Source organism: Semicossyphus pulcher, unplaced genomic scaffold, assembly GCF_022749685.1.
Source record: "Semicossyphus pulcher isolate SPU_LCO1_2020_fin unplaced genomic scaffold, fSemPul1.0.p SCAF_27, whole genome shotgun sequence".
NCBI classification, from domain to species: Eukaryota; Metazoa; Chordata; class Actinopteri; order Labriformes; family Labridae; genus Semicossyphus; species Semicossyphus pulcher.
The window spans coordinates 2,711,527-2,726,436 of NW_027211701.1; the positions used below are offsets into that span (position 1 = coordinate 2,711,527).

The 14,910-nt window shown below is 41.5% G+C and overlaps 2 protein-coding genes across 2 annotated transcripts in view; one reads left to right on the forward strand and one right to left on the reverse strand.

Moving 5' to 3' along the window:
* The window catches only part of LOC138604899 (histone H2AX-like), a 135,711-nt gene that overhangs the window by 87,857 nt on the left and 32,944 nt on the right, over positions 1-14,910 (forward strand). The gene's annotated exons all lie outside the window — the stretch shown is intronic.
* LOC138604934 (protein NLRC3-like) lies at positions 306-9,944 on the reverse strand. The gene is made up of 11 exons (XM_069676973.1): positions 9,716-9,944; positions 9,469-9,603; positions 9,229-9,348; positions 8,859-8,937; positions 8,054-8,282; positions 6,009-7,791; positions 5,737-5,910; positions 5,017-5,190; positions 4,756-4,929; positions 1,490-1,536; positions 306-1,365 (listed from the first exon to the last, which is right to left on the reverse strand). Exons 1-11 carry the CDS (start codon positions 9,844-9,846, stop codon positions 797-799), a joined length of 3,615 nt encoding a protein of 1,204 aa, XP_069533074.1. The 5' UTR covers positions 9,847-9,944; the 3' UTR covers positions 306-796.

Genomic DNA, 14,910 nt, shown 5'->3' on the forward strand with positions numbered 1-14,910 from the left:
GGTCCCTGTATTGTTTACAGATAAACTTGTGAATGTTTTTCTTTTTTGTTATAAATAAAGTTCCAAAAACAAACACAAAGAATCCCAGAGTTTCTGCCTTTAACTTGTGCTTCAGACGCCAAGCTGTACGGTGCTACTTGTTGTATCTGTGCCTGTTGAAATCCTGTTCTGTAGATGTTTTATGTATTCTTTTAACTACACCTCCTTATTATTCCACATGTATCTTATTTCACAGATTCATTATCTTATGGCTCTCTTATGTCTTCACATTATGAAACTCTAAAGAGCGATTTAATCACAGTAATAGTTCAAGTAAAAGTGTGTTTATAAGGGTTAGTGTGTGTGAGGAACACAAATGTTCACATTTGTTCTCTGACTTTTTTATATCAACTTTACTCTGCACATTTTTATTACAGACCTTCAAACAAACTTCTCTTCATGTGTTTCATGGTTCTGAGAGGACTTGTTGTTATGATTGAAGTTAAGTGTGTTTCTGCTCACAGCTCTTGTCTAATGTGCACACTGAGTTGGGTACACACTGTAATGTAAGTTGAATGTGTCTGTAAACACATGTGTATGAAATGCTGTAAATAAGCTCATTGTGTTTAATAGTAAGGGTGGACATCTTCATTTAGAGACAAATGTGTAAATCTCAGGAAGTTTGCTGAGCTTTTATTTTGGTAGTTCATTAGAGTTACTTCCTCTTTGTGTCAGGATTGTTCAGTGGAAAACATTTGTGACATTAAAAACACAATCAGCCAAATATGAACCAAAGTGAAGCCTCGTCCAGGAACATTTAGACCACAGGACTGAAAGGAGACTCTCCCTCCTGCAGAGAACACAGAGACACTGAGGAACCATGAGACCAGGACATAAACCCAGGATAAAGAGGTTCAGTGAATGTGGTGTTGAAGGTGTGGAGGTGGATCAGTGTGTCAGAGGAGACTCTGTAGAAGGACAGAGTGCCAGCAGGACAGTCCACATACACTGCTACTCTGTGAGAGACAGAGGGGGAGGAGAGAGGGAGGACTGTTTTTCTGTTATTGTGACGGACAAAGTAACCACCATCATAGCAGCTCAGACTCCAGGACTGATCATTCCCTCCAAACACACAGTCATTACTGATTCCTTTCCTTCTGACTCCTCTGTAACTCACTGATATAAAAACATGTCCTCTCCACTCGACCTCCCAGTAACAGCGACCAGTCAGACCATTACTACACAGCAGCTGAGGCCAGTAGTCAAATCTGTCTGGATGATCAGGATATGACTGATCCTCTCCCACATATGTCACCTTCCTGTTGTTGTCAGACAGTCTGAGGTTTCTGTGTGCTGTGTTTGAGTCCAGAGTGAGTTCACAGAAATCTGATGGAGAGAAAAAGACACAACACAGCAGCAGTTTATCATCAGACACACCTGAAGGGTTTATTCTTTGTTAACTGACAGTCTGCTGTTTGGTCATCATGAGTCAAACTGATTCCACACTTACACTTCTTCACACCAGGCTTTAACCTCTGCTCTCCACCATGGTCCACCCTGGAGGAAGAAACACAGTCAGAATGATTTTCTATCCAACATGAGTCCTAACTGATGTTCAACATGAAGCAGTGTTCCTCAGTTTGTCACTGTGACAGAGAAACAGGCTGAAACTCATCTGTGTCAACTGTCTGCATCAGTCTGTCACTTTATCTGAGAGAAGAAGAAGAAGAAGAAGAAGAAGAAGAAGAAGAAGAAGAAGAAGACAGTGTGATCTACAGATATTAGATTAATGTTCACAGGCAAGTTTAAACAGTTTTTATTGTGTAATGTATGTTTTTAAATCAGAGTGTCATGTGATGTACGGCTCGTCAAACCTTTAACAAATCTGGTTTGGGGCCTCACAAATCAAACTGACTAGAACAGAATATGTTTATTGTCATTGTACAGATACAACGAAATTATGAGGCACTGCCTGAGTGGAGCTGAAATATAAGATAAAAACCTTCAAATAAAGCTAAAGTTAAAATCACACACACAAGTTTAAAACATGCACACACAGTCCCTTCGTATACGTAGACAGTGCAGCAGATACAGGTTTTGCACTTGTCTGAGATTCTGAAGTCACAGTGTTGTACAATGGTTTGTCTATGATGCCTTTAGTGCTGTGTTCAGTGTGGTGATGGCTTTGGGGTAAAAACTGTTCATGAGTCTGTTGGTGCGTGCTTTGATTGATCTGCAGCTCTTCCCTGAGGGCAGGGGGTCAGACAGGTGATGGGCAGGGTGAGACGGGTCTTTCAGGATGCAGGACGTCTTCTGTAAACAACGAGAGGTGTAGATGTCATCCAGGGCAGACAAACGTGTGTTTGTGACTTTCTGGGCTGTGTTGATGATCTTCTGCAGGGCCTTCCTGTCAGCCACAGAGCTGCTGTCGTACCACACCAGGATCCCATGTGTCAGTATGCTCTCAATGGAGCCGTGGTAGAAGGACACCAGCAGCCGCTCTGTGAGGAAGTCCTTTATCCAGAGGCAGATGTTTTTGTTGAAGCCGAGATCAGACAGCTTGGAGACCAGTCTGCTGGAGATGATTGTATTAATGCAGAACTGTAGTCTACAGACAGCAGCCGTGCACATGCTCCTCATTGTTCTAAGTGGAGCAGTACAGTGTGGAGGGCAGGAGAGATGGTGTCATCTGTTGACCTGATCTGCAGCCTTGATGTGCTTGAGGACCGATCTCTGCAGGCACTTCATGATAACAGGTGTTAATGCTGTTGGCCTGTAGTCATTTAGGCAGGTTATTGCTGTGTGCTTTGGAACTGGCACTATTGTGGCTGTCTTTAAACATGTAGGGACAGAGCACTGTGCCAGAGATGGTTGAAGTGTTTGTGAATACCTCAGTTAACTCAGCAGCACAGTCTCTGAGAACCCGACCTGGAACACTCAGGACAGTGTGTGTGTGTGTGTGTGTGTGTGTGTGTGTGTGTGTGTGTGTGTGTGTGTGTGTGTGTGTGTGTGTGTGTGTGTGTGTGTGTGTGTGTGTGTGTGACCTCAGCAGTCTGTATGATGAGTTTTGTGATGGTGACATTGCCTACACAGCTTTTGATATAAAACAGAACAGTTCGTGTTTCAGTCTCAATGTCCTCATCTTTAAATAGAGTCTCGTCTGTGCGGTTAAAGCAGTCCTGTAGCTGAGCTTCAGGAAGTAAGAGCCTTTGTGTTCCTCAATGAGCAACATTTCTCTCTTGATTTAAATGTACAGTAAAACAATCTCGGTAACAGTATCTTATGATTTAAAGAAAAGGTGTTTCATAGATAATATAGATAATAAAATGTGACATAATAAAGCCCTACATACATAAACTAAGAGAAACCAGAAGAACATGAATGTTGGATAATAAAATCTTAAAGTTTAAAAACCTCACATGGTATTTTTATTATTTCCATCGTCAAGAACGATCTTTCATGTCCAGAATAAATGTTTGCTTTCATAGTTTATTTCTCAAAGGCTGCATCTGAACACAGTAATTCATGATCATTTAAAGACCAACAAACACAAAGTAGAAAAAAGGGAATCCTGCATCAAAGCTTTTCATGGTAACAGTCTCTCTATTTTGGTACCTTTTGGAAAGTAAGAACTCCTTCATGATGAGTTACCACAGCAGAAGCACTGTTATATTTTTGGTGAACGGTGAACTGAACGGATCAATTTACAACGTGAGCGTAGTTCACTCTGGAGGCAGTGAACGACCGCTCACCTTCAGAGCTAAAGTCGGACTTACGGCACCCAAGATGCATCTTCATTTCTCTCTGCTCCGCCCGCATTTACCATCACTCTGCCGCTCTCGCTCTCTCGCTCTCTCTCTCTCTCTCTCTCTCTTACTTGCTTGACCACTCACTCACTGCACATCTCCCTACATAAATTACAACTCCTTTTTTTAATAGAGGGCAGGGTAAGAAGTTGGCCTCTGTAGCACCTTCTCAAAAATTGTCGATTTATGCTTTGATGTAGATATATTGAACGTTCTGTTGTTTAAGTAGCTTGCACTACTCGTCTAATCCCACAGCGTTTTATGAGATGCAGACAGACAGAAAGGAGAGACAGCACAAATGATGGAGAGAAGAGAGAGTAGCAGATGATGAGTGGTAGAAGCACTACAAAGCATAAACTCTGTCTAAAAATGTGCAGTGAGTGTCTATGAACAAATAAAAAACATTTCAATATCACAATAAACTAAAGTTTTTTTGACCCTCATAAATGTTTAATGATAGCAGTGGAGGTACTCATTTTAAAGTTGTCAGTGTTATGTGCTAATAAAGAGTGCATACCATCGCATCAAAATCTTTGTGTTTTTATCAACAAACACCCCCCCGACGCCCCTACTGGGGTCGAAGGCCCCACAATATCATCATATCCTCACAAATTGTAGAAAGCTCGATCTTCAATATATATCTGATCTGTGTTGCAAAATATCATGAAAATATTAAAATGATTCTGTCTATCAGAACAAACTGATATTATAACTTTTGAGGTGTGGGGTGCCAAATCCAAAACTGGCCAAAATGGCTGATCATTACTTCAGCTGAAAAAGAGCTCAGTGCAGCTAAAAAAAACCAATACAAAGTGAAAATGAACTAGTTCATTTTAATCTGTGTGAACTGAACTTTGAGCGAGCTCTTTTAAGTGTGAACTTGCAATACACTAAGCAAAAGAATATATATACAGTATCTATTTTAATTAGAGGCACCTGCAGTGTCTAAACTCTTGTTCTCTGTTCATACCTGAGCGTGTCAAGTCTCCAGTGTGGATCCTCAAGTCCAGCAGACAGCAGCTTCACTCCTTGTTCTCCTGGATGATTGTAGCAAAGGTCAAGCTCTCTCAGATGGGAGGGGTTGGAGCTCAGAGCTGAGGCCAGAGACGCACAGCCTTCCTCTGTGATCAGACTGCCTGACAGACTGGAGATAAAATCATGTCATTAAATAAATCTTACTGATTTTGAAAGAAAAATACATCAACTGTCGTTCAATCAGCCTCATACTGACCTGAGAGTTTCCAGCAAACAATGTTCACTCTGCAGTCCAGCAGACAGCAGCTTCACTCCTGAATCCTGCAGGTCGTTGTTACTCAGGTCCAGCTCTCTAAGACTAGAGGACTGGGAGCTAAGGACTGAGGACAGAGCTTCACAGCTTCTCTCTGACAGATTACAGCCACTCAGCCTGAAGAAGAATTAGTGATTAGTGACTGATTTCTTTTACTTTCCTGACTTACTTTGATCTTATCTGATGACCTGAATAATAGTGGACTCATGAGGAACTTTATGTTTCCATGTCACTAACAATTACTTAAAGCTCAAACGAGGAGTTTTTCGCTGTTTATGAAACAGACTGCAATTCATTCTAATTACTCTGTGTGACCTCAAAAAGCAAACAAGACCATCAGCAACAAGTTGATATAAAAGCTGAAACCGCTGACTGGGGTAGGTGTCAGACGAGGCAATTAACTGCACGCTGCCTTTGTTTCCAATTTACAGGGCACAAATTCAAATTGAGTGATGCATATGACTGTTAAAGAAAGCAAGGGAACATTTTTTGTTAAAGGAAACACTTCTTACACATGTACAGGACTAAATCAGCAAAGAGATAAGAGGTACAGCTTTGTCCACAGGGGGCGCTAAAATCAACACAAACCAGAAATACCTCACAGCAGCTTTAAGTAAAATGTCTTTAGACTGAGTGATACTTAACAATCAGCCTCATACTGACCTGAGAGTTTCCAGCAGACAATGTTCACTCTGCAGTCCAGCAGACAGCAGCTTCACTCCTGAATCCTGCAGGTTGTTATTACTCAGGTCCAGCTCTCTCACACTAGAGGACTGGGAGCTAAGGACTGAGGACAGAGCTTCACAGCTTCTCTCTGACAGATTACAGCCACTCAGCCTGAAGAAGAATCAACAGAGAGCAATCACAAACAATGTTTGTTTTTTTCTGAATAAAGAAAAGCTTCTTTAAACTTGTATAGTTAGGTGTGTACACACAGAGCTTTGTTGGAGGCCTTGACCACTGGCAGCAGCCTCAGAAGACCCTCCTCTGAAGCAGAATATTTCTTCAGGTCAAACACGTCCAGATCTTTTTCTGATGACAGTAAGATGAAGACCAGAGCTGACCACTGAGCAGGAGACAGTTCATCTGTGGAGAGACGTCCTGATCTCAGGGACTGTTGGATCTGCTCCACTAGAGAACTATCATTCAGTTCATTCAGACAGTGGAACAGATTGATGCTTTTCTCTGTGGAGAGATTCTCACTGATCTTTGTCTTGATGTATTGGACTGTTGTTTGATTGGTCTGTGAGGTATTTCCTGTCTGTGTCAGCAGACCTCTCATGAGAGTCTGATTGGTCTGCAGTGAAAGACCCAGGAGGAAGCGGAGGAACAAGTCCAGGTGTCCATTTGGACTCTGTAAGGCCTTATCAACAGCACTCTGGTAGAAGTGTGTCTCTGCAGAGTCATGATGAATTGTTTGTTCTTCTGACATCAGGTTGACACCAGAGTTGATGAACGTCAGATGGACATGAAGAGCAGCCAGAAACTCCTGGACACTCAGATGGACGAAGCAGAACACCGTGTCCTGGTACAGTCCTCTCTCCTCTTTAAAGATCTGTGTGAACACTCCTGAGTACACTGAGGCTGCTCTGATATCGATGCCACACTCTGTCAGGTCTGACTCATAGAAGATCAGGTTTCCTTTCTGCAGCTGCTCAAAAGCCAGTTTTCCCAGAGACTCAATCATCTTCCTGCTCTCTGGACTCCAGTGTTGATCCGTCTCAGCTCCTCCATCATACTTGATGTTCTTCAGTTTGGACTGAACCACCAGGAAGTGGATGTACATCTCAGTCAGGGTCTTGGGCAGCTCTCCTCGCCCTCTGGTCTTCAACACATCCTCCAGAACTGTCGCAGTGATCCAGCAGAAGACTGGGATGTGGCACATGATGTGGAGGCTTCGTGATGTCTTGATGTGGGAGATGATTCTGCTGGCCTGCTCCTCATCTCTGAATCTCTTCCTGAAGTACTCGTCCTTCTGTGGGTCAGTGAACCCTCTGACCTCTGTCACCATGTCAACACAATAAGGAGGGATCTGATTGGCTGCTGCAGGTCGTGTGGTTATCCAGAGGTGAGCAGAGGGAAGCAGGTTCTTCCTGATGAGGTTTGTCAGCAGCACATCCACTGAGCTGGACTCTGTAACATCAGTCAGGATCTCATTGTTGTGGAAGTCCAGAGGAAGTCGACACTCATCCAGACCGTCAAAGATGAACACAACCTGGAACTCTTCAAACCTGCAGATTCCTGCTTCTTTGGTTTCAGTGAAGAAGTGATGAACAAGTTCCACCAAGCTGAACTTCTTCTCTTTCAGCACATTCAGCTCTCTGAAGGTGAAGGGAAATGTGAACTGTATGTCCTGGTTGGCTTTGTCTTCAGCCCAGTCCAGAGTGAACTTCTGTGTTAAGACAGTTTTCCCAATGCCAGCCACTCCCTTTGTCATCACTGTTCTGATTGGTCCATCTCTTCCAGGTTTGGCTCTAAAGATGTCTTCTTGTCTGATGGTTGTTTCTGGTCTGTGTGGTTTCCTGGATGCTGATTCAATCTGTCTGACCTCATGTTCATCATTGACCTCTCCAGTCCCTCCCTCTGTGATGTAGAGCTCTGTGTAGATCTGATTCAGACGGGTTGGGTTTCCTGCTTTAGCAATCCCCTCAAACACACACTGGAACTTCTCCTTCAGGTTAGACTTGAGCTCACGCTGACAAACTGCAGGAAAAGTTCCTGAAAGAACAAACAGGAAATGTGATCAATAAGTTGAAGCTATAATCAATCTGATGATTTTCAACTTAAACACATCAGGGTGGTGTTTATTTCCCTCCTCTCTGAAATCTCTTCAGCACATCAGGTGTGAACAGTTTCTCACAGTTCATAGATCTGATAAAATGTGTGCATCATATTAACAGCAGAGTTTTAAATGTGACCCTCTCCCATGTTGCCTCCATTTCCTCTTTCCATCATGTTAAATGTGTTAAAATCCTCTTACTGCTCTGCAGACAGTCGGCCAGCTCCTCCTGCTTCATTCTCCTCAGGAAGTGCAGTGTGATCTTCACAAATGCCTCTCTGCTGCTCCTCCTCTGCTCCTCCTCCTCACTGTCCAACACCTCCTCATCCTCCCTCTGACTCTCTAAGCATTCTGGGTAATCTGGACTCAGACCCCTCTTGATCTCCTTCAGCTCGTTCTTCACAAAACTGACAATGTTCTCCTCCAGCAGCTGGAACAGAACAAGAAGTGAACTTTGACTTGTAGAAGTCAACATCAGATCATCAGTGACAGACAGAAAGCCTGCTGGTCTGCAGAGTGCAGCATGGAGACTGGATCACAATGGTAGTTCAGTATTTAGTCTGTGGATGGTCCTGTCTCCTAGAAATGAAGTTGATATAAAATGAGATTCATGTTGGAGAAATATCCTGGTCTGGTTTCACACAGAAAAGATCTGCAGTGACTTTGGACACGATGTGTTTATTAGAATGAAGCTGAAACCACAAACTGTCATTAACATGAACCAAAGTGTTTCTGTTGTTTCAAACACAAACTGGACTCAGTCTGTGAACTCTGCTCTCTGCTGCCAAAGTCTGTGTGAGACCACCATCCACCACGACCTCTGACCTCTGACTCTGTGCTGCTCAGCAATGTAACGCTTCATTCAGTCAATAAAACACTGACTGTGAACATCATTCAGACAGAGATGATGTTTGCAGTGTAATCAGGAAACAATTCAGTAACATAAAAATGTCATTTGAAGTCAACTTTGATTCTCAGTAGTAGCTGTGTTTGTTCATTTACACACCATAAATATGGAGTCCAGCTGTGTTTGATGCTGCTGGGCAGACTGACCAATGGGAACCTCTGATCTCTGCTGCTGAACTCTGTGGAACAAATATAATATAATATACTGTATATAATATAAAGACACAGTGTTACATGTGATAGATTCTATCAAGTGGATCCTGTTAGATCCTCCTACAAACACAGGACACACATGAAGGTACATGCTCAGTACAGTTATTGATGTGTAAAATAGTTTCCTGCTGTTGGATCCTGATAGAAACACAAACACTGATAAATGTTCAGGTTCAGACATAAAACACTGCTGACATGTTGGATTTTAAAGGTTTTAATACAGAACAACAGAAACATGTTCTGTTTTAAATTCTTACCTTTGACAATCAGAGTTATTTAGATCTTTGAAAACAATAATTTGATCCATAGACCGGTCACTCTTGAAGGACACACAGCTGGGCTCAGGTCCAGGAGAATCTGGTCTCTCATGTTCGATACTGAAAGAATCACAAACTCTGATGAACGTTCATAAACACTGAAAATCTTCCAGAATTATTGCTGCTGAAAATTATTAAGTTTAAATACTGATAACAACAAACTTTGAGATAAATGATTACTTTTGATCCTCAGACTGCTGGCCATGTTTGAAATGAATAAGTCCACCCATAGACTGGTCACTCTTGAAGGACACACAGCTGGGCTCAGGTCCAGGTCCAGGTCCAGCAGAGTCTGGTCTGAGCTGCTGCTCTGGCCTTCAACACAACACACACAGAGCTGTGAGTGTGAATAATGATGGTGGAGTGATTTGAGTGCTGAGCTCTGACATGGAGAAGAGTCATGGACAGTTAGAGATCCTCATCTCACCTCTGAGCTTTGGTCTGGCTGTCATGTTCCCCACACAGAGTGGTTTTAGAGGGAGGGGCTCCCTCCTCTCTGTCCTCACACTGACTCATAGCAGAGCCCCCACCTTCACACAAACACAACAACATGCTCATTCATTACAACCAGCTTTACATCACAGAGACACACACTGCTCTCTACCACAGTGTCATTCCTGATTCTACCACCAGATGGCACCAAAGGAAGAAATGATTCAAAGATTTCCACTGTGGATAAATGGAGAAGAATATATTCCTTTTTATACAGCTGTACTTTTTGTCCACTAGAGAGCTCATATGGATTCATTTATAGTTCACTTCTGTTCAAAGTGAGGACATGCAAAATCTTCCAGTTTAACATGTGGCAGGAGAAAGAAAATACTCACCAGGTGACTTCAGATCCACGTTCTACCTTCACCTGTAGAGGAAACACAAAGAGAGAAACTGCTGCTGATCATTTTTCATAAGTTCTTCTTCAACAATCTGAGGACGCTGTCACACTCCAATAACTTCACAGTCAAAGTCTAGAAACATGAACATGACATTAAATCAGTGTAACCTACAACCAGAGTCCAGGACAGTCCAGTCGGGACATGAATGAATAAACTCAGAGGGACACAGGATAATATCTGATTTCACTGCAGTTCATACTTAATTACATCTTTCTCTTGTCTCATTTGTTCTAAAAGGAACAAAACACATCTGGAGATTTTATATAAAAAAGAAACACGGTCATAAAAACAAACTGTCCCATCATCAAAATCATTTTCTGTCAGCTTTAACTCAACACAAAATCACTACACAAAGATAAAGTAGGTGTGGTGGAGTTATTCATATTAATACAATAATCTTCTTAAATCTGAGAGCAGACAAAGAATGTTGTCAGCTTTTGTCACATAACAATTATTTTCTCTTTTACCTGAGAGGAGATTCGACAGCAAAGAAAACAACCAGAAATGCACAAATTCATTGTGTTTTACCAAATATGTTTCTATGTCTCAAAACAAACAAAAACCCTGTCCAGCACCAAAACGCATTTGAAGCTGAAAACAAGGTTTAAACTCACTGTTGACTTTCACCAATTTTATCCAAGAGCTCCATCTTTTTCCTCAACCTGAACAAATAATTGAACGTGCCTCAAAAGGACCATCAAAGATGTTTGTTACTAATCAAACAGATATTATAGAAAATATTGTCTGAAAACAAATTAAAAATGTAAATGTTTTACAAGTGTGTTCCTTAAAAACATGTTGAGACTCTGCACAAATCCACAGTGCTGAACAATTAATTGAAATTCAGCCGAAATCTCAATATGGGCTCCTGCCATTTTAAATCACAGGAGGCGCATTTTCATTCTAATATTGTGTTGCAGAGATGCTCTGGCCTACACATCACACAGAGACGAAAGGATCAGATATCATGGCTTTGTACAGATCCCTGCAAAAATCACACATTGATCACTAATTCAGATTTTTCACTGACAATGAGAATAATGATGTAAAAATGATCATTCCCTTTAATATCGCAAATCATATCGGAATCACAATATAAGTCAAAATAATCGCACTTTGATATTTTTTCAAGGAAGTGATGGTGACCTCGTGTGAAGTGATGATTTAGTAATGATGAACTCAATTAGCAAATACTCCCTTTTAGTGATGTTCATTAAGTCATCATTTACAAGTATTACGACGTGAGGAACGCAACAGCATCCACCGCAGACAGAACTCAGTTTGTATTCTAACTCCAACGTTTTCTAACATGCTATCCAATGTTAGCATGTAAAGCTAGCTAACGTTAACCCAGTAGAGAAGGTTTGCTGGGTAGCCTATGTGTTGTGTCATTGTGTCGTATTTGCGGTGGACACTTGTTGTGTTGTGAAGCATATGACAAATAACCTCAAACTTGTTCTACCACAAATACGACACAATGTTGCTGTAAATTTCAGCGTGCAACACTTTACAATCAGCGCCCCGTGTTGCTCAGCCTCTCTGATTTAAAAAGGCCCGTCGCCCTGACGTCTGTCATGGAATCCTTTAGAGACAGGTGTTGAGCCACCTGAAGGACATCACAGCCCCCCTGCTGGACCCCCTGCAGTTTGCCTACCGGACAAACAGGTCGCTGGATGATGCAGTCAACATGAGACTGAACTACATCCTGCATAACCTCGACTCTCCAGGGAACTACACAAGGATCCTGTTGGTGGACTTCAGCTCAGCCTTCAACACCACCATCCCTGAAATCCTTCACCACAAACTCACCCAGCTCACAGTGCCAGCACCCACCTGTCAGTGGATCACCAACTTCCTGACTGACAGGAGGCAGTTGATTCGTCCACCTGCCAATGAAACGCTGAGACTTCTTGCAATCCATAACAACGTTAGGCTTATAAGTAACAATAGCGTATGTGCACACATATCAAATATAAAACAAACAATAAAAATAAGAAAGAAAGCGGCGAAAGAGTGACGCTATGATACAGTAGGCCTGTTTAATATGCGCATGTGTAACACGTAGAGATGAATGTTTAGATGAAATATCTCAAATGATTTGTATTTGTCGGTTAATGAAGAGGTTCAATTCCCTGCTGCCCAAAAGGATGTGGTACAATTATGGTGGCAGATTGCCACAACTCTTCTTCAGGAGTCTGCCAAGTTAAATAATGACACTACCAACAAGTTTTAATGAACATGTACTGTGGTTGTGATCTCTGATAATTACAGAAAATACTAATAATTCTCAGTGGATTTGGCTTGAAAGAAAGATTCTTATCCTCACAAATGTTGCACTCTTTCAAATGTTTGATTTTCTCAGATGATCTGACGAGCCTTTGTTTCCACTGTGGGGGGGCGAATGCAGATGATGGTGAAGAGTTGACATGGGTATTTTATTTTATGTTCATTTATTCAGCCTTGGGTATTTTACAGCAAATGACATTTAATAAACTTGGGGATATCTTCACTCTTGTACCATAAATAGTCCCCCCAAGAGTCAGCTTAAAAAAAAGACTATTATCCCCCCAGCTTATATTAGTGAAGGAATGAACATCGATGTTTACATTATAACACGATGGCTTAAATGTTTTTAGACTTCAGATTTCCTGTGATGGCTGTGGAAGTCATATGTGACTTACAGCTGTTATTTATTCATCATTTGCTGTTCACTTCTGTTAACTAAGAAATGCTGCTGGGAGCTCTCTGCACGTTCTGTTTTTAAGATCATCATGAAAAGTTATCTTGTAATAAAACACGCTTCAAGGCATTCCAACGACATGTCGTGTTTGAGTTTTCTTTTTCTACATTTTAACATAGAGGTTTTCATTATTACTGCCAATGTAAATCAGTTCAAAGTGTCGCTAATCAGTCTCATGGTTACACACTTTTCTGGCCAGTCAGCACCGTCACTCAGAAACAGAAGAGGAGATTGTGACCATATTTCACATTTGGATACTGGATTGGCGACACTAACCGGATAGATCTTCTATGATGGCCGGTTAAAGATTTGTGTCAAGCATCTACGTTTTCTAATGTGTAGCTACTCTGCAGTAACATCCATATTTTAGTTTCTGCTAGTTTTCAGAGTGGGTTTGCTGGTCTATAGTTTTAGTAGCCTTTAGGTTTTATTTGTCAGGGGCGTTATTCATGATACAATAACAGTATTTATGTCGAGTTTTCAACAGTAACAGTCGTTATTTATAATTGTATTATCAAAGACATTCAAAAACGCAGCAAATACTTTCTGTTACCCCATTTTCTACATATAACTAGAGAGTGACAAAGTTTGCCTTTCACTTCAAGAATTCGACACCCTACAGATAGCCTGCAGCTCGCTCAATACAACTTAGTTTGGAGCCTCGGCGTTCGGACGGGGCGGGGTTAGGGGGGAAACACACCGGGAAGAAAAAGACCTGCAGGACGCAAGACGACAGTGCTGCAAGAAATGTTGACTTCTGCTGATTTTATTTTAGCAAACGCAGCAAACATGGGTTCTCAGATCAGTTTAACAGCCACTCACACAAACATTATGAAAACTGTTGGTTACGTTACCTTCTGATGGAGAGAAGAATCTGCGTGAGGCCGAGGAGTGAAGTGAAACTAAAAAGCAGCTTCAACCAGGAAACCAACCAGAGAAAGAACAAACATGTAACTGACAGAAGGAGGTTTTCAACATTGTTACTTTCGTCAACGAAAATTAAGACGATAAATGTTAGTCAACGATCATTTTTCCATCATGAAGACGAGACGTTGTCGAGTTAAAAATAGATCTTTGACAGTAAAAACTCCGACGGCACGAATGTTTTGTTTTCGTTAACGAGACGAGACTCAAATGTTAGCGGTGGCTGTCGGACATTCAAAATCCAATTTAAATCCTCAAGCACCAGTTAGAGATAACGGGTATCACGAAGGAGGTGAGAAACTTTCTCTGTTCACTCAGGCCTCCTGCTTCAGGCTCTGTTCCCGCTCACAGAATAAGGGGAAGTTTTACGGGTCATGTGACGCTTCTTCCGCACTAAAAGGAGCGATCACCAACTGTCTGCTTCAGTCAGACACCTGATGAGGAAATGTGATCACAGAGCAGCTCTGAACTTTGGAAAAACTGCAGTCAAACATGAATAGACACTATGAAACTTCATTAGTTAGATTATAAAGGTCTTAATATTCAGCTTCATGCTCCGTCTTATTTTACAGCGAGGAAATAAAACGTAGAAAGATGGACTTTATTACTTCAGTCTGTTGTAACTTCATGATACGTGGGAAAAATAATTAATAATTACTCCTAATTATAATTCATCCTTTTTTCCTCATTATTGTTGTTTGATATGATAACATATCTGTGTTAAACTGGACGGACAATAATGGTGTTTTACACACAGACATAACAGCGTGTGTAAAGGTTGTATGTATGAAGACCGTGTGTTTAAGAGAACTGTGTGCTGTGGTGGCAATTTTCTGATGACGGGACCAATAAAGTTCTCAGGGAAACAAAGATGTCTTTTGATGTCATTTAATTGAAGAATATTAAAAGATGAGTAAAAGCAATTAACAACTCGAGCTGGGTCAGACCAGTACTACACAGAACGCAGCTGTCTAGCTGACTGACACAGACTCAAGGTTCACAGTGTGTGTTATACATTACAGAAAGAACTCCCTCTCACAGAGACAAAGTAAGGTGTTATTGTTA

Excerpts from the sequence above, each read along its gene's own strand:
- LOC138604934 (XM_069676973.1), bottom strand. The coding sequence starts at position 9,846 with ATGAGCATGTTGTTGTGTTTGTGTGAAGGTGGGGGCTCTGCTATGAGT. Across the intron at positions 9,604-9,715 it reads AGCCAGACCAAAGCTCAGAG|GCCAGAGCAGCAGCTCAGAC; the intron begins GTGAGATGAGGA and ends GTTGTGTTGAAG. Across the intron at positions 4,930-5,016 it reads TGTTTGCTGGAAACTCTCAG|TCTGTCAGGCAGTCTGATCA; the intron begins GTCAGTATGAGG and ends TTTTATCTCCAG.